General features: G+C 47.2%; 1 protein-coding gene across 2 annotated transcripts in view; it reads right to left on the bottom strand.

The window, feature by feature from the left end:
* The window catches only part of LOC128699024 (gamma-glutamyl hydrolase), a 137282-nt gene that overhangs the window by 23239 nt on the left and 90131 nt on the right, over positions 1–23912 (bottom strand). For both annotated transcript variants that reach the window (XM_070090251.1, XM_070090250.1), the window contains 3 exons: positions 19124–19274; positions 11998–12104; positions 837–1074 (listed from right to left, as the gene is read on the bottom strand). In XM_070090251.1, the coding sequence (XP_069946352.1) occupies positions 837–1074; positions 11998–12104; positions 19124–19274 (496 nt within the window). The remainder of the gene's footprint in view (positions 1–836; positions 1075–11997; positions 12105–19123; positions 19275–23912) is intronic.

Genomic DNA, 23912 nt, shown 5'->3' with positions numbered 1-23912 from the left:
ATTCACTGCCAGTCATCTTTCATATCATGTGCACAACATTCGTGCACATTCAAACATCCCATCTTTATAAAGTTTTTCATCTTATAATTTTCAGAAAATGAAGATGAGGAAATAGATAAAAAAAAAAAAGAACTATTAAGAAAACAGAGAAATACAATACATTTACTCAACCTCCTGGACACCAGATAAACTTCTCGACGCCTGTATCCACGTTATACACTTGATTTATCACTGTGAAGTATTTATAAATATATTTCCGTCATGTCTGCTTCCTGTGTTGTAAAGTTAAATGGTAAAGAGATGGTTATTACAGTATTATTGATGCTCATAGCCTGAGCAAATGACTAGTAAGGTTATTCAACAAAGTTTGGTAGCCTATTGTTGACTCCAAATTTATACCATTGAAATGATTTACTAGAGTAATATATAATAATAATATCTTTATTTACTACCAGTACATGTACAAGATATACAGACCATAGCTGACATCAGTGACATACTACTATGTAGAAAGTCCCTTCTTATGCTGAGCATTTCCCGTAAATTAGGTCAGTTTTGTCCCAGGATGCGACCCACACCAGTCCACTAACACCTAGGATGTGACCCACACCAGTCTTCTAACACCCAGGCACCCATTTTACACTGATGGGTGAACAAGGACAGGGACAGCAGGTGTCTTATAGAAACACGTCCCTAATGTTTTCCAGATACTCACCTTAGTCAACGAAAAGAAGGTACACTTACCTTGGTTAAGAAAAAGTTATACCCACTCACCCTGGTTAACGAAAACATTGCACCCATTCTCTATAGTTAACGAAAACGTCACCCTCACTCACCCTGGTCAACGAAAAAGTTAGCAAAGTTCTGAGCGATTTCCACAGCTTCTGGTGTGTGAGGAATACTGGAGTGCTGAGTGTCGACCGCCCACTCAAACAGATTCTTCTCCGGGTGGAACTGAAAGGTGAAGATAGGCAGATCTCGGTGCTCCAACAATGCCACATACTCCAACTCTGGAGTGTCCCAACTGGTGGCTATTAGCTTGTACTGGTCTGACAAGCCAGAGTCTTCGAAGCTCTGTAATAAAATGCAGTATGTTAGGCTCTTTGTAACTGTGTGATGTAATCTTGTGTTATAGGCTTCTGACTGATCACTTTTCCTAACACAGTCCTTCACAGTTTGACGAAATATACTAATATACAAAGTTAAATATTATGTGACAAAGGTGAATTATTGTTATTTTTATTATTATTATCATTATTATTATTATTATTATTATTATTACTTTTCTTGCTTTTATTATTTTGATTATTATTAATATTACTAGTAGTAGTAATAATAATATTATAATAATAATAATATTAACAAGAATAATAATAATAATAATAATAATAATAATTAAATATTAAGTGACTAAGGTGAATTATTATTACTTTTATTATTATTATTATTACTTTTCTTGCTTTTATTATTTTTGTTATTATTATTATTATTAGTAGTAGTAGTAGTAGTAATAATAATAATAATAATAATAATAGCAGTAGTATTAGTACAAGTCGCAGTATTATCATTATCGTTATTACAGTAATAAAAATATAATAAAAAAAGTAAGGGTTATACATGGCTAAGTAAAAGTGGTGTGAGACGGGAGTAACCTGCCTGTCATGTGACATACATGGGGTGTGAGACGGGGGTAACCTGCCTGTCATGTGACATACATGGGGTGTGAGACGGGGGTAACCTGCCTGTCATGTGACATACATGGGGTGTGAGACGGGGGTAACCTGCCTGTCATGTGACATACATGGTGTGTGAGACGGGGGTAACCTGCCTGTCATGTGACATACATGGGGTGTGAGACGGGGGTAACCTGCCTGTCATGTGACATACATGGGGTGTGAGACGGGAGTAACCTGCCTGTCATGTGACATACATGGGGTGTGAGACGGGGGTAACCTGCCTGTCATGTGACATACATGGGGTGTGAGACGGGGGTAACCTGTCTGTCATGTGACATACATGGGGTGTGAGACGGGGGTAACCTGTCTGTCATGTGACATACATGGGGTGTGAGACGGGGGTAACCTGCCTGTCATGTGACATACATGGGGTGTAAGACGGGGGTAACCTGCCTGTCATGTGACATACATGGGGTGTGAGACGGAGGTAACCTGTCTGTCATGTGACATACATGGGGTGTGAGACGGGGTAACCTGCCTGTCATGTGACATACATGGGGTGTGAGACGGGGGTAACCTGCCTGTCATGTGACATACATGGGGTGCGAGACGGGGGTAACCTGCCTGTCATGTGACATACATGGGGTGTGAGACGGGGGTAACCTGCCTGTCATGTGACATACATGGGGTGTGAGACGGGGGTAACCTGCCTGTCATGTGACATACATGGGGTGTGAGACGGGGGTAACCTGCCTGTCATGTGACATACATGGGGTGTGAGACGGGGGTAACCTGCCTGTCATGTGACATACATGGGGTGCGAGACGGGGGTAACCTGCCTGTCATGTGACATACATGGTGTGTGAGACGGGAGTAACCTGCCTGTCATGTGACATACATGGGGTGTGAGACGGGGGTAACCTGCCTGTCATGTGACATACATGGAGTGTGAGACGGGAGTAACCTGCCTGTCATGTGACATACATGGGGTGTGAGACGGGGGTAACCTGCCTGTCATGTGACATACATGGGGTGTGAGACGGAAGTAACCTGCCTGTCATGTGACATACATGGGGTGTGAGACGGGAGTAACCTGCCTGTCATGTGACATACATGGGGTGTGAGACGGGGGTAACCTGCCTGTCATGTGACATACATGGGGTGTGAGACGGGGGTAACCTGCCTGTCATGTGACATACATGGGGTGTGAGACGGGGGTAACCTGCCTGTCATGTGACATACATGGTGTGTGAGACGGGGGTAACCTGCCTGTCATGTGACATACATGGGGTGTGAGACGGGGGTAACCTGCCTGTCATGTGACATACATGGGGTGTGAGACGGGAGTAACCTGCCTGTCATGTGACATACATGGGGTGTGAGACGGGGGTAACCTGCCTGTCATGTGACATACATGGGGTGTGAGACGGAAGTAACCTGCCTGTCATGTGACATACATGGGGTGTGAGACGGGAGTAACCTGCCTGTCATGTGACATACATGGGGTGTGAGACGGGGGTAACCTGCCTGTCATGTGACATACATGGGGTGTGAGACGGGGGTAACCTGCCTGTCATGTGACATACATGGGGTGTGAGACGGGGGTAACCTGCCTGTCATGTGACATACATGGTGTGTGAGACGGGAGTAACCTGCCTGTCATGTGACATACATGGGGTGTGAGACGGAAGTAACCTGCCTGTCATGTGACATACATGGGGTGTGAGACGGGAGTAACCTGCCTGTCATGTGACATACATGGGGTGTGAGACGGAAGTAACCTGCCTGTCATGTGACATACATGGGGTGTGAGACGGGAGTAACCTGCCTGTCATGTGACATACATGGGGTGTGAGACGGAAGTAACCTGCCTGTCATGTGACATACATGGGGTGTGAGACGGGAGTAACCTGCCTGTCATGTGACATACATGGGGTGTGAGACGGAAGTAACCTGCCTGTCATGTGACATACATGGGGTGTGAGACGGGGGTAACCTGCCTGTCATGTGACATACATGGGGTGTGAGACGGGGGTAACCTGCCTGTCATGTGACATACATGGTGTGTGAGACGGGAGTAACCTGCCTGTCATGTGACATACATGGGGTGTGAGACGGGGGTAACCTGCCTGTCATGTGACATACATGGGGTGTGAGACGGAAGTAACCTGCCTGTCAAGTGACATACATGGGGTGTGAGACGGGGGTAACCTGCCTGTCATGTGACATACATGGGGTGTGAGACGGGGGTAACCTGCCTGTCATGTGACATACATGGTGTGTGAGACGGGAGTAACCTGCCTGTCATGTGACATACATGGGGTGTGAGACGGGGGTAACCTGCCTGTCATGTGACATACATGGGGTGTGAGACGGAAGTAACCTGCCTGTCATGTGACATACATGGGGTGTGAGACGGGGGTAACCTGCCTGTCATGTGACATACATGGTGTGTGAGACGGGAGTAACCTGCCTGTCATGTGACATACATGGGGTGTGAGACGGGAGTAACCTGCCTGTCATGTGACATACATGGGGTGTGAGACGGGGGTAACCTGCCTGTCATGTAACATACATGGGGTGTGAGACTGGAGTAACCTGCCTGTCATGTGACATACATGGTGTGTGAGACGGAAGTAACCTGCCTGTCATGTGACATACATGGTGTGTGAGACGGGAGTAACCTGCCTGTCATGTGACATACATGGGGTGTGAGACGGGGGTAACCTGCCTGTCATGTGACATACATGGGGTGTGAGACTGGAGTAACCTGCCTGTCATGTGACATACATGGTGTGTGAGACGGGAGTAACCTGCCTGTCATGTGACATACATGGGGTGTGAGACGGGGGTAACCTGCCTGTCATATGACATACATGGGGTGTGAGACGGGGGTAACCTGGCTGTCATGTGACATACATGGTGTGTGAGACGGGGGTAACCTGCCTGTCATGTGACATACATGGTGTGTGAGACGGGAGTAACCTACCTGTCATGTGACATACATGGGGTGTGAGACGGGAGTAACCTGCCTGTCATGTGACATACATGGGGTGTGAGACGGGGGTAACCTGCCTGTCATGTGACATACATGGGGTGTGAGACGGGGGTAACCTGCCTGTCATGTGACATACATGGGGTGTGAGACGGGGGTAACCTGCCTGTCATGTGACATACATGGTGTGTGAGACGGGAGTAACCTGCCTGTCATGTGACATACATGGGGTGTGAGACGGGAGTAACCTGCCTGTCATGTGACATATATGGGGTGTGAGACGGGGGTAACCTGCCTGTCATGTGACATACATGGGGTGTGAGACGGGGGTAACCTGCCTGTCATGTGACATACATGGGGTGTGAGACGGGAGTAACCTGCCTGTCATGTGACATACATGGTGTGTGAGACGGGGGTAACCTGCCTGTCATGTGACATACATGGTGTGTGAGACGGGAGTAACCTGCCTGTCATGTGACATACATGGTGTGTGAGACGGGAGTAACCTGCTTGTCATGTGACATACATGGGGTGTGAGACGGGGTAACCTGCCTGTCATGTGACATACATGGGGTGTGAGACGGGGGTAACCTGCCTGTCAAGTGACATACATGGGGTGTGAGACGGGAGTAACCTGCCTGTCATGTGACATACATGGTGTGTGAGACGGGGGTAACCTGCCTGTCATGTGACATACATGGTGTGTGAGACGGGAATAACCTGCCTGTCATGTGACATACATGGTGTGTGAGACGGGAGTAACCTGCCTGTCATGTGACATACATGGGGTGTGAGACGGGAGTAACCTGCCTGTCATGTGACATACATGGTGTGTGAGACGGGAGTAACCTGCCTGTCATGTGACATACATGGGGTGTGAGAAGGGGGTAACCTGCCTGTCATGTGACATACATGGTGTGTGAGACGGGAGTAACCTGCCTGTCATGTGACATACATGGGGTGTGAGACGGAAGTAACCTGCCTGTCATGTGACATACATGGTGTGTGAGACGGGAGTAACCTGCCTGTCATGTGACATACATGGGGTGTGAGACGGGGGTAACCTGCCTGTCATGTGACATACATGGTGTGCGAGACGGGAGTAACCTGCCTGTCATGTGACATACATGGGGTGTGAGACGGAAGTAACCTGCCTGTCATGTGACATACATGGTGTGTGAGACGGGAGTAACCTGCCTGTCATGTGACATACATGGTGTGTGAGACGGGAGTAACCTGCCTGTCATGTGACATACATGGGGTGTGAGACGGGGGTAACCTGCCTGTCATGTGACATACATGGTGTGTGAGACGGGAGTAACCTGCCTGTCATGTGACATACATGGTGTGTGAGACGGGGGTAACCTGCCTGTCATGTGACATACATGGTGTGTGAGACGGGAGTAACCTGCCTGTCATGTGACATACATGGGGTGTGAGACGGGGGTAACCTGCCTGTCATGTGACATACATGGTGTGTGAGACGGGAGTAACCTGCCTGTCATGTGACATACATGGTGTGTGAGACGGGGGTAACCTGCCTGTCATGTGACATACATGGTGTGTGAGACGGGAGTAACCTGCCTGTCATGTGACATACATGGGGTGTGAGACGGGAGTAACCTGCCTGTCATGTGACATACATGGTGTGTGAGACGGGGGTAACCTGCCTGTCATGTGACATACATGGTGTGTGAGACGGGAGTAACCTGCCTGTCATGTGACATACATGGTGTGTGAGACGGGAGTAACCTGCCTGTCATGTGACATACATGGGGTGTGAGACGGGAGTAACCTGCCTGTCATGTGACATACATGGTGTGTGAGACGGGAGTAACCTGCCTGTCATGTGACATACATGGGGTGTGAGACGGGAGTAACCTGCCTGTCATGTGACATACATGGGGTGTGAGACGGGAGTAACCTGCCTGTCATGTGACATACATGGGGTGTGAGACTGGAGTAACCTGCCTGTCATGTGACATACATGGGGTGTGAGACGGGAGTAACCTGCCTGTCATGTGACATACATGGGGTGTGAGACTGGAGTAACCTGCCTGTCATGTGACATACATGGGGTGTGAGACGGGGGTAACCTGCCTGTCATGTGACATACATGGGGTGTGAGACTGGAGTAACCTGCCTGTCATGTGACATACATGGGGTGTGAGACGGGGGTAACCTGCCTGTCATGTGATATACATGGGGTGTGAGACGGGGTAACCTGCCTGTCATGTGACATACATGGGGTGTGAGACGGGGGTAACCTGCCTGTCATGTGACATACATGGTGTGTGAGACGGGAATAACCTGCCTGTCATGTGACATACATGGTGTGTGAGACGGGAGTAACCTGCCTGTCATGTGACATACATGGGGTGTGAGACGGGAGTAACCTGCCTGTCATGTGACATACATGGTGTGTGAGACGGGAGTAACCTGCCTGTCATGTGACATACATGGGGTGTGAGACGGGGGTAACCTGCCTGTCATGTGACATACATGGTGTGTGAGACGGGAGTAACCTGCCTGTCATGTGACATACATGGGGTGTGAGACGGAAGTAACCTGCCTGTCATGTGACATACATGGTGTGTGAGACGGGAGTAACCTGCCTGTCATGTGACATACATGGGGTGTGAGACGGGGGTAACCTGCCTGTCATGTGACATACATGGTGTGCGAGACGGGAGTAACCTGCCTGTCATGTGACATACATGGGGTGTGAGACGGAAGTAACCTGCCTGTCATGTGACATACATGGTGTGTGAGACGGGAGTAACCTGCCTGTCATGTGACATACATGGTGTGTGAGACGGGAGTAACCTGCCTGTCATGTGACATACATGGGGTGTGAGACGGGGGTAACCTGCCTGTCATGTGACATACATGGTGTGTGAGACGGGAGTAACCTGCCTGTCATGTGACATACATGGTGTGTGAGACGGGGGTAACCTGCCTGTCATGTGACATACATGGTGTGTGAGACGGGAGTAACCTGCCTGTCATGTGACATACATGGGGTGTGAGACGGGGGTAACCTGCCTGTCATGTGACATACATGGTGTGTGAGACGGGAGTAACCTGCCTGTCATGTGACATACATGGTGTGTGAGACGGGGGTAACCTGCCTGTCATGTGACATACATGGTGTGTGAGACGGGAGTAACCTGCCTGTCATGTGACATACATGGGGTGTGAGACGGGAGTAACCTGCCTGTCATGTGACATACATGGTGTGTGAGACGGGGGTAACCTGCCTGTCATGTGACATACATGGTGTGTGAGACGGGAGTAACCTGCCTGTCATGTGACATACATGGTGTGTGAGACGGGAGTAACCTGCCTGTCATGTGACATACATGGGGTGTGAGACGGGAGTAACCTGCCTGTCATGTGACATACATGGTGTGTGAGACGGGAGTAACCTGCCTGTCATGTGACATACATGGGGTGTGAGACGGGAGTAACCTGCCTGTCATGTGACATACATGGGGTGTGAGACGGGAGTAACCTGCCTGTCATGTGACATACATGGGGTGTGAGACTGGAGTAACCTGCCTGTCATGTGACATACATGGGGTGTGAGACGGGAGTAACCTGCCTGTCATGTGACATACATGGGGTGTGAGACTGGAGTAACCTGCCTGTCATGTGACATACATGGGGTGTGAGACGGGGGTAACCTGCCTGTCATGTGACATACATGGGGTGTGAGACTGGAGTAACCTGCCTGTCATGTGACATACATGGGGTGTGAGACGGGGGTAACCTGCCTGTCATGTGATATACATGGGGTGTGAGACTGGAGTAACCTGCCTGTCATGTGACATACATGGGGTGTGAGACGGGAGTAACCTGCCTGTCATGTGACATACATGGGGTGTGAGACGGGAGTAACCTGCCTGTCATGTGACATACATGGGTTTGAGACGGGAGTAACCTGCCTGTCATGTGACATACATGGAGTGTGAGACGGGAGTAACCTGCCTGTCATATGACATACATGGGGTGTGAGACAGTAGTAACCTGCCTGTCGTGTGACATACATTGGGTGTTAGACGGGGGTAACGTGCCTGTCATGTAACATACATGGGGTGTGAGACGGGAGTAACCTGCCTTTCATGTGACGTACATGGGGTGTTAGACGGGAGTAACCTGCCTGTCATGTGACATACATGGGGTGTGAGACGGGAGTAACCTGCCTGTCATGTGACATACATGGGGTGTGAGACGGGGGTAACCTGCCTGTCATGTGACATACATGGGGTGTGAGACGGGAGTAACCTGCCTCTAATGTGACTTACAAGGGGTGTGAGACGGAAGTAACATGCCTGTCATGTGACATACATGGGGTGTGAGACGGGAGTAACCTGCCTGTCATGTGACATGCATGGGGAGTGAGACAGGAGTAACGTGCCTGTCATGTGACATACATGGGGTGTGAGACGGGGGTAACCTGCCTGTCATGTGACATACATGGGGTGTGAGACGGAAGTAACCTGCCTGTCATGTGACATACATGGGGTGTGAGACTAAGTAACCTGCCTGTCATGTGACATACATGGGGTGTGAGACGGGGGTAACCTTCCTGTCATGTGACATACATAGGGTGTTAGACTGGAGTAACCTGTTTGTCATGTGACATACATGGGGTGCTAGACGGAAGTAACCTGCCTGTCATGTGACATACATGAGGTGTGAGACGGAAGTAATCTGCCTGTCATGTGATATACATGGGGTGTGAGACGGGAGTAACCTGCCTGTCATGTGATATACATGGGGCATGAGACGGGAGTATCCTGCCTGTCAAGTGACATACATGGGGTGTGACACGGGAGTAACCTACCTGTCATGTGACATAATGGGGTGTGAGACGGGAGTAACCTGCCTGTCATGTGACATACATGGGGTGTGAGACGGGAGTAACCTGCCTGTCATATGACATACATGGGGTGTGAGACGGGAGTAACCTGCCTGTCATGTGACATACATGGGGTGTGAGACTTGAGAAACCTGCCTGTTATGATGTGACACACATGGGGTGTGAGACGGGAGTAACCTGCCTGTCATGTGACATACATGGGGTGTGAGACGGGGTAACCTGCCTGTCATGTGACATACATGGGGTGTGAGGCGGGGTAACCTGCCTGTCATGTGACATACATGGGGTGTGAGACTGGAGAAACCTTCCTGTCATGTGACATACATGGGGTGTGAGACGGGAGTAACCTGCCTGTCATGTGACATACATGGGGTGTGAGACTGGAGTAACCTGCCTGTCATGTGACATACATTGGGTGTGAGACGGGAGTAACCTGCCTGTCATGTGACATACATGGGGTGTGAGACAGGAGTAACCTGCCTGTCATGTGACATACATGGGGTGTGAGACGGGGGTAACCTGCCTGTCATGTGACATACATGGGGTGTGAGACGGGGGTAACCTGCCTGTCATGTGACATACATGGGGTGTGAGACGGGGGTAACCTGCCTGTCATGTGACATACATGGGGTGTGAGGCGGGAGCAACCTGCCTGTCATGTGACATACATGGGGTGTGAGACGGGAGTAACCTGCCTGTCATGTGACATACATGGGGTGAGAGTAGGGGGTAACCTGCCTGTCATGTGACATACATGGCGTGTGAGACGGGAGTAACCTGCCTATCATGTGACATACATAGGGTGTGAGACGGGAGTAACCTGCCTGTCATGTGACATGCATGGGGTGTGAGACGGGAGTAACCTGCCTGTCATGTGACATGCATGGGGTGTGAGACGGGAGTAACCTGCCTGTCATATGACATACATGGGGTGTGAGACGGGGGTAACCTGCCCTGTCATGTGACATAAATGGGGTGTGAGACGGGAGTAGCCTGCCTGTCATGTGACATACATGGGGTGTGAGACGTGAGTAACCTGCCTGTCGTGTGACATAGATGTGGTGTGACATACAGTGCTAGTCACGGCATTATGCCTCCCCTCCCCCATACACGTACCAAAACACAAACACATCCCGTCCCTCAGCCGTGTAGGAAGACTCACAAATTCTTTAGGGTTTGGGGAAGTATATTATTCCATGCCTCATGTGGAGCAGCCTCCAGCAATATGATGGAAATGATATCCTTGCCCAGTAAACTTCATTTCACTATTGACCAGAGGTTCTCAATAGGGTTTAAGTCTGGGGAATTGCCTGACAAGTCATTAAAGAACCTCACTTCACAGTCCTTAAGCCACTGAACTACAGATTTGGCGGTATGACACAGTGCACCATCTTGCATAAAAACCGTAGCCCCCACATTTGTCAAACGTCTCAGGTAAATTGTCACACGATAACTCCAGGTAATTATACTGGTTCACATACTGGTTTTGGGGAAACACAATGAGTTCACCAACACTCTGAGCACTGAAACACCCTCAAACCATGAGCGAGTCTGGGTGTTTGGTTGTCCCACAGGTGCAGCGTGGACACTACCTTTAGCCGGTACACATGTCCCCCATGGTTACTGGTGACGGTGAAGGTTGCTTCATCACTCCAAAGTATTTCAGACCACTGTTGAGGATTCCAGTGAAGATATTTCTTTGCATAATTCAGCCTACATTTGATCTGTGGACTGGAGAATATCGGTTTCTTAACCTGGCGGTGACTACTGTAGCCCAATTCTGACACACGTCTGTTAACAGTTCTTAGACACCTCTGAGAGAAGATGTTGGTTCTTTTCTCTCAATCTTCTAGCAGTTGTCTTACGTGTACTTTCTAACTGCTCCTTTAACACAGTTAAGGTACAAACAGATGTCTTCTTTGAGGGGTCAGGCCGAGGTCTGGCAGACGGTAACTCAACACCACCACCAGTCTTGAAACACTGCATCCAGTTCCTCACTGAACGCTCACACACACCAACATTCTCCACTGTTTCTTTCGTCTGGTGCCCAGCTTTGTGAAGTTCTATGATATGAGCTATAGTTTCAGTGTTAAAGACTTCCTTTTACACATTATCAAACATGTATAGCCCCAAAACCGAAGGAAACACTGGACAAAAGATGGGGCGGATGAGAGACAAAAGTGCAACACTTTCTCTCACCACGGCAGCCACGTGAGCACTGAGAAGTTACTGTGGAGTGTGGTGGCAGGCTGTGACGTCATGCTAACGGCTGCTACCCGGTATAATGCAGTGGCGAAAAAAGCTCCTCTGTAAGGTAGGCCTTTGATTTTCGTCATGGCATTATGCCGAGTGGTGAGACGTATCTATCATGTGACATACCTGTTTGATATGCCAGTGGTTAACGCACATGTGATGCACCTACCCTGTAAACTGCGACGTACCTGCAGTGTGAGACACATCTTGTGGAAGTTGGCGGTTACGTTGAGAGTTGCAAGATAGGTAATAGAGGTGGCTGGCATCTGGGAGAACATCCTCGAGTCCAGGTAACCTGTTCAAAGTGAAATATATATAGATGTATATATATATATATATATATATATATATATATATATATATATATATATATATATATATATATATATATATATATATATAGATGTATATATATATATATATCCTAGGTAGTAGGTTGGTAGACAGCAACCGCCCAGGGAGGTACTACCGTCCTGCCAAATGAGTGTAAAAAGAAAGCCTGTAATTGTTTTACACGATGGTAGGATTGCTTGTGTCTTTTTTTTTTTTCTCTCTCGTACACATGCAAGATTTCAGGTACGTCTTGCTACTTCTGCTTACACTTAGGTCACACTACACATACATGTACAAACATATATATACACACCCCTCTGGGTTTTCTTCTATTTTCTTTCTAGTTCTTGTTCTTGTTTATTTCCTCTTACCTCCATGAGGAAGTGAAACAGAATTTTTCCTCCGTAAGCCATGCGTGTTGTAAGAGGCGACTAAAATGCCGGGAGGAAGAGGCTAGTAACCTCTTCTCCTGTATATATTACTAGATGTAAAAGGAGAAACTTTCGTTTTTCTTTTTGGGCCACCCCGCCTCGGTAGGATACAGCCGGTGTGTTGAAAGAAAGAAAAGAAGATATATATATATATATATATATATATATATATATATATATATATATATCAATAACAACACTGCGCTAGCCAAGGATTCGAACCTATGTTGTACTTGCCTGCCTCATGGTAAGCGAGAACCACATGACGATTTAAACCACAGGACCACCCAACCCTACAAGAATGACGCAGCCAGCACGCAGCTAGGTGTTGGGCTGTGCTGGCTGCGCCATTCTTGTTGGGTTGGGTGGTAATGTGGCATAAAGCGTCATGTGGTTTTCGCTTATCATGAGGCAGGCAAGTACAACATGGGTTCGAATCCTTGGCCTGCGCAGTGTTGTTATTGATCAATACCACTCGTTCGTGGTTACAATACTATATATATGTCGTGCCGAATATGTAAAATTGGTCAATTAGCAAGAACTCATTTAAAATTAAGTCTTTTCTAAAATTTTCTCTTATGCGATTAAAGATATATTTTTTTCATTAATGTTAATGTAAAAAATTTTAATTTTGCACCAAAAGAATCTTAGAAAACTTACCTAACCTTATTATAATAAGAACAATTTATTTTAGCCTAACCCAACTATATATATTTTAGATTTGTTTACAATAATTTAATACTAAACAAACACAGTGAAATATATTTTTTTCGTAAGGTTCAGAATGATTTTGGCGAAATTATTGCATACACAAATTTTCACTTGTCCTATATGGCAAGATGAACGTTGCTATTTAAGCCAAGATCGCAAGTTCTGCCTATTCGGCACGACATATATATATATATATATATATATATATATATATATATATATATATATATATATATATATATATATATATATATATATATATATATATATATATATATATGTATGTATATATATATATATATAAATGAAAAACAACCACTGTGAAAGAATAGAGAAATTCCAAGCGCTTTCGTGACTACTCACATTATCAAAGAACTATGAAAGTAAAGCATCAAAGGAAGGTATATAACTGGTCTAGCCAACACCTCACTATCAGATCCCATAACAATTAAACACCTGACGCCCGACTCATAAGAAAGCAGGCCCGCCGGCCCAATTAGACAGGTCCTTCACACAACCCACCAACAAACTATTCTACCCAAGAAATAAGAAATTTTAAAAATTATTATTTGTCCAGTGTATTATGCCTGGTTGATATGCCTTCTCTTCTTAAGGCTTTTAATATTAAAGTTGTATTCAAAAATCTTGATACAGTAAAAAACTTTTGATAAAGAATTCCCCCTAAAATGCTGATGGATGTGTCTATAAGATTCTTTGTAAAATTTGCGATAAAGTTTATTACGGTCAAACTGGTAAAAATCTCGAACTAAGATTAAAACAACATAAATAAAGCATTAGAACTGGACAAGATTCCAATGCTCTATTTATTCATGTAAGAGATTTTAACCATCCAATTGATTTTCAAAAAGTTGAGAAAGTAGTATCAAGCAAGTCCATGGTCGACAGGAATATAATTGAATCTTGTTTCATAAAAAGCAGTTTTGACAATATGAATATTTCCTTTGGTTTATATAAATTAGATCCATTTATATTTAATAGAATTTGGGAAGAATTTAATAATACACTGGACAAATAATAATTTTTAAAATTTCTTATTTCTTGGGTAGAATAGTTTGTTGGTGGGTTGTGTGAAGGACCTGTCTAGTTGGGCCGGTGGGCCTGCTTTCTTATGAGTCACGCGTCAAGTGTTTAATTGTTGTGGGATCTGATAGTGGGGTATGGGCTACCCCTTTGTATACCTTCCTTTGATGCTTTACTTTCATAGTTCCTTGATAACGTGAGTAGTCACGAAGGCGCTTGGAATTTCTCTATTTTTTCACAGTGGTTGTTTTGCATATTCTGAAATCGCCTGTTTACTGTGATCTTACTGCATATATATATATATATATATATATATATATATATATATATATATATATATATATATATATATATATATATATATATATATTTATATATATATAAACAGCGAGGTACTACCGTCCTGCCAAGTGAGTATTAAACGGAAACCTGTAATTGTTTTACATGATGGTAGGATTGCTGGTGTCCTTTTTTCTGTCTCATAAACATGCAAGATTTCAGATACGTCTTGCTACTTCTACTTACACTTAGGTCACACTACACATACATGTACAAACATATATATACACACCCCTCTGGGTTTTCTTCTATTTTCTTTCTAGTTCTTGTTCTTGTTTATTTCCTCTTACCTCCATGGGGAAGTGGAACAGAATTCTTCCTCCGTAAGCCATGAGTGTTGTAAGAGGCGACTAAAATGCCGGGAGCGAGGGGCTAGTAACCTCTTCTCCTGTATATATTACTAAATGTAAAAGGAGAAACTTTCGTTTTTCCTTTTGGGCCACCCCGCCTCGGTGGGATACGGCCGGTGTGTTGAAAGAAAGATATAAACAGAAATGTGGACTGTTGGCTCGAACTGCGGTTCATAAATTAACTGTTCAACTCTCTACCGTCTAGGCTAGGTAACCAAGGCCTCTAACACAGGTAATAATGAATTACAGTCCGTCAGAGGCACCATATGTAACCCAACTGAACTCCTTCCCTCGGCCCAGGAGCTTTAACAGTATATTTATTCTTACACCGTGCAAGGCTGCATCGCCTATGAATTCAGTTTAAGTTGTAATAAATATCTATCGATAAAAAAACAGATGGGTGGTCGAGGGGTTCGAGCCGCCGTCTGTAAATTGACAGTTAGATGCTCCTATGGGTTATTCACCGCATGACCAGAGGCCTAGCTTCTCCTTACGATCCCCGTGAGGGCTGGGAATGGGGCTAGGCCTGGGGACAGTTGGTCCCAGAAGATGAGGAGGTACTTGTACCTCCTCCCATGGGAGACATACGTCTCAGACACTCCCTAGAAAAGGATGGGTCACCATCTGGAAAAGACCCGCGCTGGGAGACTACTATCGAATCAAAAACAAAAACAACAACCACAAGGAAAAGATTAGTTAATCAGAAATAACGAGAAAAGGCACAATACCGTGACTGGAACGATACACAAATAACCCGCACATAGAAGAGAGGAGCTTATGACGACGTTTCGGTCCGACTTAGACCATTTATGAAGTCACACTAACGAAAAGGAGAAAGGGAAGGGTATAAATAGGCAGGAGATGGTGGTAGTAGTAGTAGTAGTAGTAGTAGTAGTAGTAGTGGAGGTAGAAGGTGGTAGTAGTAGTGGGGAGGTAGTAAGGAGGAGGAGGAGCCAGTCAAATACTAAGAAAGAGAAGTACTGCAAGGAAGCTAGGTGCCCACAAGGAAGCTGGGTGCCCACAAGGAAGCTGGGTGCCCACAAGGAAGCTAGGTGCCCACAAAGAAGCTGGGTGCCCACAAGGAAGCTGGGTGCCCACAAAGAAGCTGGGTGCCCACAAGGAAGCTAGGTGCCGACAAGGAAGCTGGGTGCCCACAAGGAAGCTGGCTGCCCACAAGGAACCTGGGTGCCCACAAGGAACCTGGGTACCCACAAGAAACCTGGGTGCCCACAAGGAACCTGGGTGCCCACAAGGAACCTGGGTGCTCACAAGGAAGCTGGGTGCCCACAAGGAAGCTGGGTGCTCACAAAGAAGTTGGGTGCCCACAAGGAACCTGGGTGCCCACAAAGAACCTGGGTGCCCACAAAAAACTTGGGTGCCCACAAGGAACCTGGGTGCCCACAAGGAACCTGGGTGCCCACAAGGAACCTGGGTGCCCACAAGGAAGCTGGGTGTCCACAAGGAACCTGGGTGCCCACAAGGAAGCTAGGTGCCCACAAGGAAGCTAGGTGCCCACAAAGAAGCTAGGTGCCCACAAAGAAGCTATTTGCCCACAAGGAAGTTGCGTGCCCACAAGGAAGCTGGGTGCCCACAAGGAAGCTAGGTGCCCACAAGGAAGCTAGGTGCCCACAAGGAAGCTGGGTGCCCACAAGGAAGCTAGGTGCCCACAAGGAAGCTAAGTGCTCACAAGGAAGCTGGGTGCCCACAAGGAAGCTAGGTGCCCACAAGGAACCTGGCTGCCCAAAAGGAACCTGGGTGCCCACAAGGAAGATGGGTGCCCACAAGGAACCTGGGTGCCCACAAGGAGCCTGGGTGCTCACAAGGAACCTGGGTGCCCACAAGGAACCTGGGTGTCCACAAGGAAGCTAGGTGCCCACGATGAAGCTAGGTGCGCACAAGGAAGCTGGGTACCCACAAGGAAGCTAGGTGCCCACAAGGAAGCTAGGTACTCACAAGGAAGCTGGGTGCCCACAAGGAAGATGGGTTCCCACAAGGAAGCTGGGTGCCCACAAGAAAGCTAGGTGCCCACAAGGGAGCTGGGTGTCCACAAGGAAGCTGGGTGCCCACAAGGAAGCTAGGTGCCCACAAGGAAGCTGGGTGCCCACAAGGAAGCTGGGTGCCCACAAGGGATCTGGGTGCCCACAAGGGAGCTAGGTGCCCACAAGGGAGCTGGGTGCCCACAAGGGAGCTAGGTGCCCACAAGGGAGCTGGGTGCCCATAAAGGAGCTGGGAGCCCACAAGGGAGCTGGGTGCCCACAAGGAAGCTAGGTGTCCACAAGGAAGTTGGGTGCCCACAAGGGAGCTGGGTGCCCACAAGGGATCTAGGTGCCCACAAGGGAGCTGAGTGCCCACATGGGAGCTAGGTGTCCACAAGGGAGCTAGGTGCCAACAAGGGAGCTAGGTGCCCACAAGGAACCTGGGTGCCTACAAGGGAGCTAGGTGCCCACAAGGGATCTAGGTGCCCACAAAGGAGCTAGGTGCCAACAATGGAGCTAGGTGCCCACAAGGGAGCTAGGTGCCCACAAGGAAGCTAGGTGCCCACAAGAGAGATAGGTGCCCACCAGGGAGCTAGGTGCCCACAAGGGAGCTAGGTGCCCACAAGGGATCTAGGTGCCCACAAGGGAGCTAGGTGCCCACAAGGGAGCTAGGTGCCCACAAGGGAGCTAGGTGCCCACAAGGGAGCTAAGTGCCCACAAGGGAGCTAGGTGCCAACAAGGGAGCTAAGTGCCCACAAGGGAGCTGAGTGCCCACATGGGAGCTAGGTGCCCACAATGGAGCTAGGTGCCCACAAGGGAGCTAGGTGCCCCCAAGGGAGCTAGGTGCCCACAAGGGATCTAGGTGCCCACAAGGGAGCTAGGTGCCCACAAGGGATCTAGGTGCCCACAAGGGAGCTAGGTGTCCACATGGGAGCTAGGTGCCCACAAGGGAGCTAGGTGCCAACAAGGGAGCTAGGTGCCCACAAGGAACCTGGGTGCCTACAAGGGAGCTAGGTGCCCACAAGGGATCTAGGTGCCCACAAAGGAGCTAGGTGCCAACAATGGAGCTAGGTGCCCACAAGGGAGCTAGGTGCCCACAAGGAAGCTAGGTGCCCACAAGAGAGCTAGGTGCCCACAAGGGAGCTAGGTGCCCACAAGGGAGCTAGGTGCCCACAAGGAATCTAGGTGCCCACAAGGGAGCTAGGTGCCCACAAGGGAGCTAGGTGCCCACAAGGGAGCTAAGTGCCCACAAGGGAGCTAGGTGCCCACAAGGGAGCTAGGTGCCCACAAGGGAGCTAGGTGCCCACAAGGGAGCTAGGTGCCAACAAGGGAGCTAGGTGCCCACAAGGAACCTGGGTGCCTACAAGGGAGCTAGGTGCCCACAAGGGATCTAGGTGCCCACAAAGGAGCTAGGTGCCAACAATGGAGCTAGGTGCCCACAAGGGAGCTTGGTGCCCACAAGGAAGCTAGGTGCCCACAAGAGAGCTAGGTGCCCACAAGGGAGCTAGGTGCCCACAAGGGAGCTAGGTGCCCACAAGGGATCTAGGTGCCCACAAGGGAGCTAGGTGCCCACAAGGAAGCTAGGTGCCCACAAGGGAGCTAGGTGCCCACAAGGGAGCTAAGTGCCCACAAGGGAGCTAGGTGCCAACAAGGGAGCTAAGTGCCCACAAGGGAGCTGAGTGCCCACATGGGAGCTAGGTGCCCACAATGGAGCTAGGTGCCCACAAGGGAGCTAGGTGCCCCCAAGGGAGCTAGGTGCCCACAAGGGAGCTAGGTGCCCACAAGGGAGCTAGGTGCCCACAATTGAGCTAGGTGCCCACAAGGGAGCTAGGTGCCCACAGATGGTAAAAGCAAGAACACAGAGGGGGGAAAATAAATGAATAAATAAAGAAGGAACAAATACATAGGGCAGAAGAAAGACAACCCAAAGGAGAAAAAGGAAAGAGGAAAGGGGAAGAGGGAGAAGAAGAAAAAGAAGAATGAGGTTAAGTCGCGTGTGTTCTGAAGTTTGGAGCATTTTACAATGTAGTGGGAGAGGAAGACATCAGAATTATTCCAGGGAAGAGCAGTGTAGTTTTTTTATCAATATCTTTTTTCTTTAAGAAGCCTCGTTTGTGTAGACTTCCCTCGTACCGTCCTGCAGATCCAGACTGCTGGCGACGTTGTTGGCATGGCACGGGATATACCAGTAATTATTGTTAGTTGACAGGTAGGTGACCATTATCATGCCCAGACAGATGCCCCAGAGTGGCAGGTATATGCCCTTAGCGTTGGCACGCAGCACCTGTAGAGTTAAATAGTAGATGAATTAGTTACATTGACTGGGGATATTATTCTCATGACACACTTACCATCGCACCCTTATTCTCATGACACACTTACAAATGCACCCTTATTCTCATGACACACTTACAAATGCACCCTTATTCTCATGACACACTTACAAATGCACCCTTATTCTCATGACACACTTACAAATGCACCCTTATTCTCATGACACACTTACAAATGCACCCTTATTCTCATGACACACTTACAAATGCACCCTTATTATTCTCATGACACTTACCTAAGACACTTTACTACGACGATTACCTCCTAAAAGAAATTTCTTGCCAAGCAGACTGTGGTGCCCACGGAGAGGCTGGTCTTGGACTAGGCCGGGGAACGATCATGTATAGAACCAACTATGGGTAACCATCACTGAATGATATATATCACACAGGGTATATAATAACCACAGATATATATGCACATGTGTATAGGTTGGAATTTCTTTGACTCACCTGGAGCAATTTCACTTCATTCGACTGAAAAGCTTCTTATGAGCTAAAGTTTCTGAATGTTGAGTTTGTCAGATTTTATGTATTGTAATAGTTGGAACACTTTTTTTTTGAGAAATAAAATATTCTGTACAACACTCGCAGTCATCCTAATACACTATAGTTATCTAAATAGTTATGACTGAATGTGTTAATAGACTCGCAGCATCCTAGGCAGCATATCCACCCTAGAAAAAATTATTTGTGTGCGCAGTCTTGTATAAGCTACCAGTATATGTAGTTTTGTTACTGTTGATAAACTTATTTACACATTATTTGTTAATATACAGTTACCAAGAGAATAACAAATATAATTTTGAAGAGGATAGATCAGGAAAAGTATAAATATATATAAGAAAATAAGAACGAAGAAACACTACAAGTCTATTGGGTCCTGTTATTAACGTCTGACTCACACCCACCCACTCACACCCATTAACCCATTCAACCCATTTTTTAAAGTTTTTTAAGGTACTACCTTCAATGACGTTACTTGGGAGTTTGTTGCACTTATCTGCAACTTTATTGCTAAACCAATACTTCCAATTATCAGTTTTCAATCTATATTTCTTCAACTTGAATCCACTGCTGCGAGTCCTATACTGTTTAGATATTTTCAGAATTCTATGTAGATCCCCTTTGTTTATTACTGTTTTCAATTTATATACTTCAATTATATTTTCTCTAATTCTATGGCTTTCTAAAGATCCTTCAGACTTTTAATTGGAGAGGTTTTTAATACTTGTTATCAACTATGTCAGCCTTGATGAATGAGACACATATACACAGTGCCATAGGGTGTTAGTGGACTGGTCTGGGTGGCATCCTGGGTGTTAGTGGACTGGTGTGGATGGCATCCTGGGTGTTAGTGGACTGGTGTGGGTCGCATCCTGGGTGTTAGCGGACTGGTGTGGGTGGCATCCTGGGTGTTAGTAGACTGCTGTGAGTCGCATCCTGGGTGTTAGTGGACTGGTGTGGGTGGCATCCTGGGTGTTAGTGCACTGTTTTGGGTCACATCCTGGGTGTTAGTAGACTGCTGTGGGTCGCATCCTGAGTGTTAGTGGACTGGTGTGGGTGGCATCCTGGGTGTTAGTGCACAGTTTTGGGTCACATCATGGGTGTTAGTAGACTGCTGTGGGTCGCCTCCTGAGTGTTAGTGGACTGGTGTGGGTCACATCCTGGGTGTTAGTGGACTGGTGTGGGTGGCATCCTGAGTGTTAGTGCACTGTTTTGGGTCGCATCCTGGGTGTTAGTAGACTGGTGTGGGTCGCATCCTGGGTGTTAGTAGACTGGTGTCGGTCGCATCCTGAGTGTTAGTGGACTGGTGTGGGCCACATTCTGGGTGTTAGTGGACTGGTGTGGGTCACATCCTGAATGTTATTGGACTGGTGTGGGTCACATCCTGGGTGTTAGTGATCTGGTGTGGGTCACATCCTGGGACAAAACTGACCTAATTTGCGAGAAATGCTCAGCATAACAAGCGACTTTCTATATAGTAGCATGTCATTGATGTCAGCTATGGTTTACCTGGAGTTTACCTGGAGAGGGTTTCGGGGGTCAACGCCCCCGCAGCTAGGTCTGAGACCAGGCCTCATGGTGGATCAGGGTCTGATCAACCAGGCTGTTACTGCTGGCCGCACACAAGCTGACGTTTGAACCACAGCACGGTTGGTCAGGTACTGACTTTAGGTGCCTGTCCAGTGCCTTCTTGAAGACAGCCAGGGGTCTATTGGTAACCCCCCTTATGTATGCTGGGAGGCAGTTGAACAGTCTTTAGCCCCGGACACTTGTTGTGTTGTCTCTCGGTGTATTCGTGGCGCCCCTGCTTTTCAATAGGGGAATGTTGCATCTCCTGCCGAGTCTTTTGCTTTCATAGGGAGTGATTTTCGTGTGCAGGTTTGGTACCAATCCCTCCAAGACCTTCCAAGTGTATATTATCATGTATCTCTCTCGCCTGTGTTCCAGGGAATACAGATCAAAGACCTTTAACCGTTCCCAGTAATTTAGGTGCCTTATCGTGCTTATATGTGCCGTGAGAGTTCTTTGTACACTCTCCAGGTCTGCAATGTCGCCAGCCTTCAAGGGGGCCGTTAGTGTACAGCAGTATTCCAGCCTAGAGAGCACAAACGATTTGAAGAGAATCATCATGGGCTTTGCGTCCCTAGTTTTGAAGGTTCTCATTATCCTTCCTACCAATTTCCTAGCAGATGAGGTAGATACATTGTTGTGGTCTTTGATGGCAAGGTCCTCTGACATTATCACTCCCAGGTCCTTCACATTACTTTTCCGCTCCATTATATGTTTAGAATTTGTGGTATACCCTGATACTTTTTTTATTTTTTTCAAGTTTTCCATATCTGAGTAGTTGAAATTTCTCTTCGTTGAACTTCGTATTGTTTTGAGTGGCCCATTCGAAGATTTGGTTGATGTCCGCTTGGAGTCTCGCAGTGTCTTCGATGGAGGTCACTGCCATGGTGATCCGGGTGTCATCCGCAAAGGAAGACACGGAGCTATGACTTACATCTCTGTCTATGTCAGAAATGAGGATGAAGAATAGAATGGGAGCGAGTACTGTGCCTTGTGGAACAAAGTTTTTTTTCATCGTAGCTGCCTGGGACTTTACACTGTTTACTATTACTCTTTGTGTTCTATTTGTCAGGAAGTTATAGATCCATCTACCAACTTTTCCCGTTATTCCTTTATCCCGCATTTTGTGTGCTATTACACCATGGTCACACTTGTCGAAAGCTTTTGCAAAGTCTGTGTATACTACATCTGTATTTTGTTTATCCTCTACAGCATCCAGGACCTTGTCATAGTGGTCCAGTTGCTGACACAGGCAGTAGCGACCTGCTTTAAACCCGTGTTGCCCTGGGTTGTGTAACTGATGGGTATCTAGGTGGTTGGCGAACTTGCTTCTTAGAACCCTCTCAAAGATTTTTATGTGATGTTAGTGCTATCGGTCTGGGTTACAATATCACGGTGTTAGGATTTATATAGGGAACTCTGCTCTCAACATATTTAACTTGTATGCTCCTGCTGATAAATTTAATTACTTGGAGCTCCCAACTTGTGCTCATTCTGAGCCTACTCTTATTAAGATTCGGCTGATTGGTCTATAATTTGAAGCTAATGAACCGTGAGGTAATTACCTAGATAAATTGCATTAAACATCATTGTTGGCCTTGAAAAGCATTTAATGATGACAGCTTAGAACGCCTGCAGTCGCAGCCTGGAGTATCCGTCGTTGGGTTAGCAGTGTCCCACGGGGCTATGATAGAGCGATTATAACCAGGTTTAACACTTCCCCTGATGACCTATAATAATAATAATTCTTTATTTACTACCAATACATGTACAAGGTATAGAGACCATAGCTGCCATCAATGGCATACTACTATATAGAAAGCCGCCTGTTATGCAAAGCATTTCCCGCAAATTAGGTCAGTTTTGTCCCAGTCCACTCACACCCAGGTACCCATTTTACTGATGAGTGAACATGGACAACCAGTGTAAGGAAACTCGTCCGATATTTCCGCCCCTCTGCTAGGAATCGAACCCGGACCCTTACCGTGTGAAGCGAGAGCTCTTGTCTCCTGACCAGGTATGTCACCTGGAAAGTTATGTGAGTGTCTTATGTGTCTTACCTGGCCATACCCCCGGCCGGGATTGAACCCGCGGTCATAGAGTCTCAGAACTCCATTACCTGGGTTTGGACAGTTGCCCTCATCTCACGGTATCAGTATGGTTAGCCATATCATTACGGAGTAGACTGAGCTATTACACAATCGGAGAGACAATCAAAAGCCTTCTGTGAAACGTGCTGACAAGGCAGTCGGTATCCTGGAGAATACCTGGAGAGAGTTCCGGGGGTCAACGCCCCCGCGGCCCGGTCTGTAACAAGGCCTCATGGTGGACCTGGGCCTGATCAACTAGGCTGTTATTGCTGGCCGTAATAAAAAGGTTCATAATTACTCTAATATCAACACTAAGGCTTTTTTACCTATCATAGTTTATCTAATACAACATAAGATATAATATAAACCACAAAGAAACATAGTAAATACTCCAGAAAGGATAATAAAAATTACATAAAATGC

The sequence above is a fragment of the Cherax quadricarinatus genome, chromosome 31 (genome assembly GCF_038502225.1).
Source record: "Cherax quadricarinatus isolate ZL_2023a chromosome 31, ASM3850222v1, whole genome shotgun sequence".
Classification (NCBI taxonomy): Eukaryota; Metazoa; Arthropoda; class Malacostraca; order Decapoda; family Parastacidae; genus Cherax; species Cherax quadricarinatus.
Note: the sequence above shows the minus strand (reverse complement) of the source record. Positions and strands in the feature narration are given on the sequence as shown.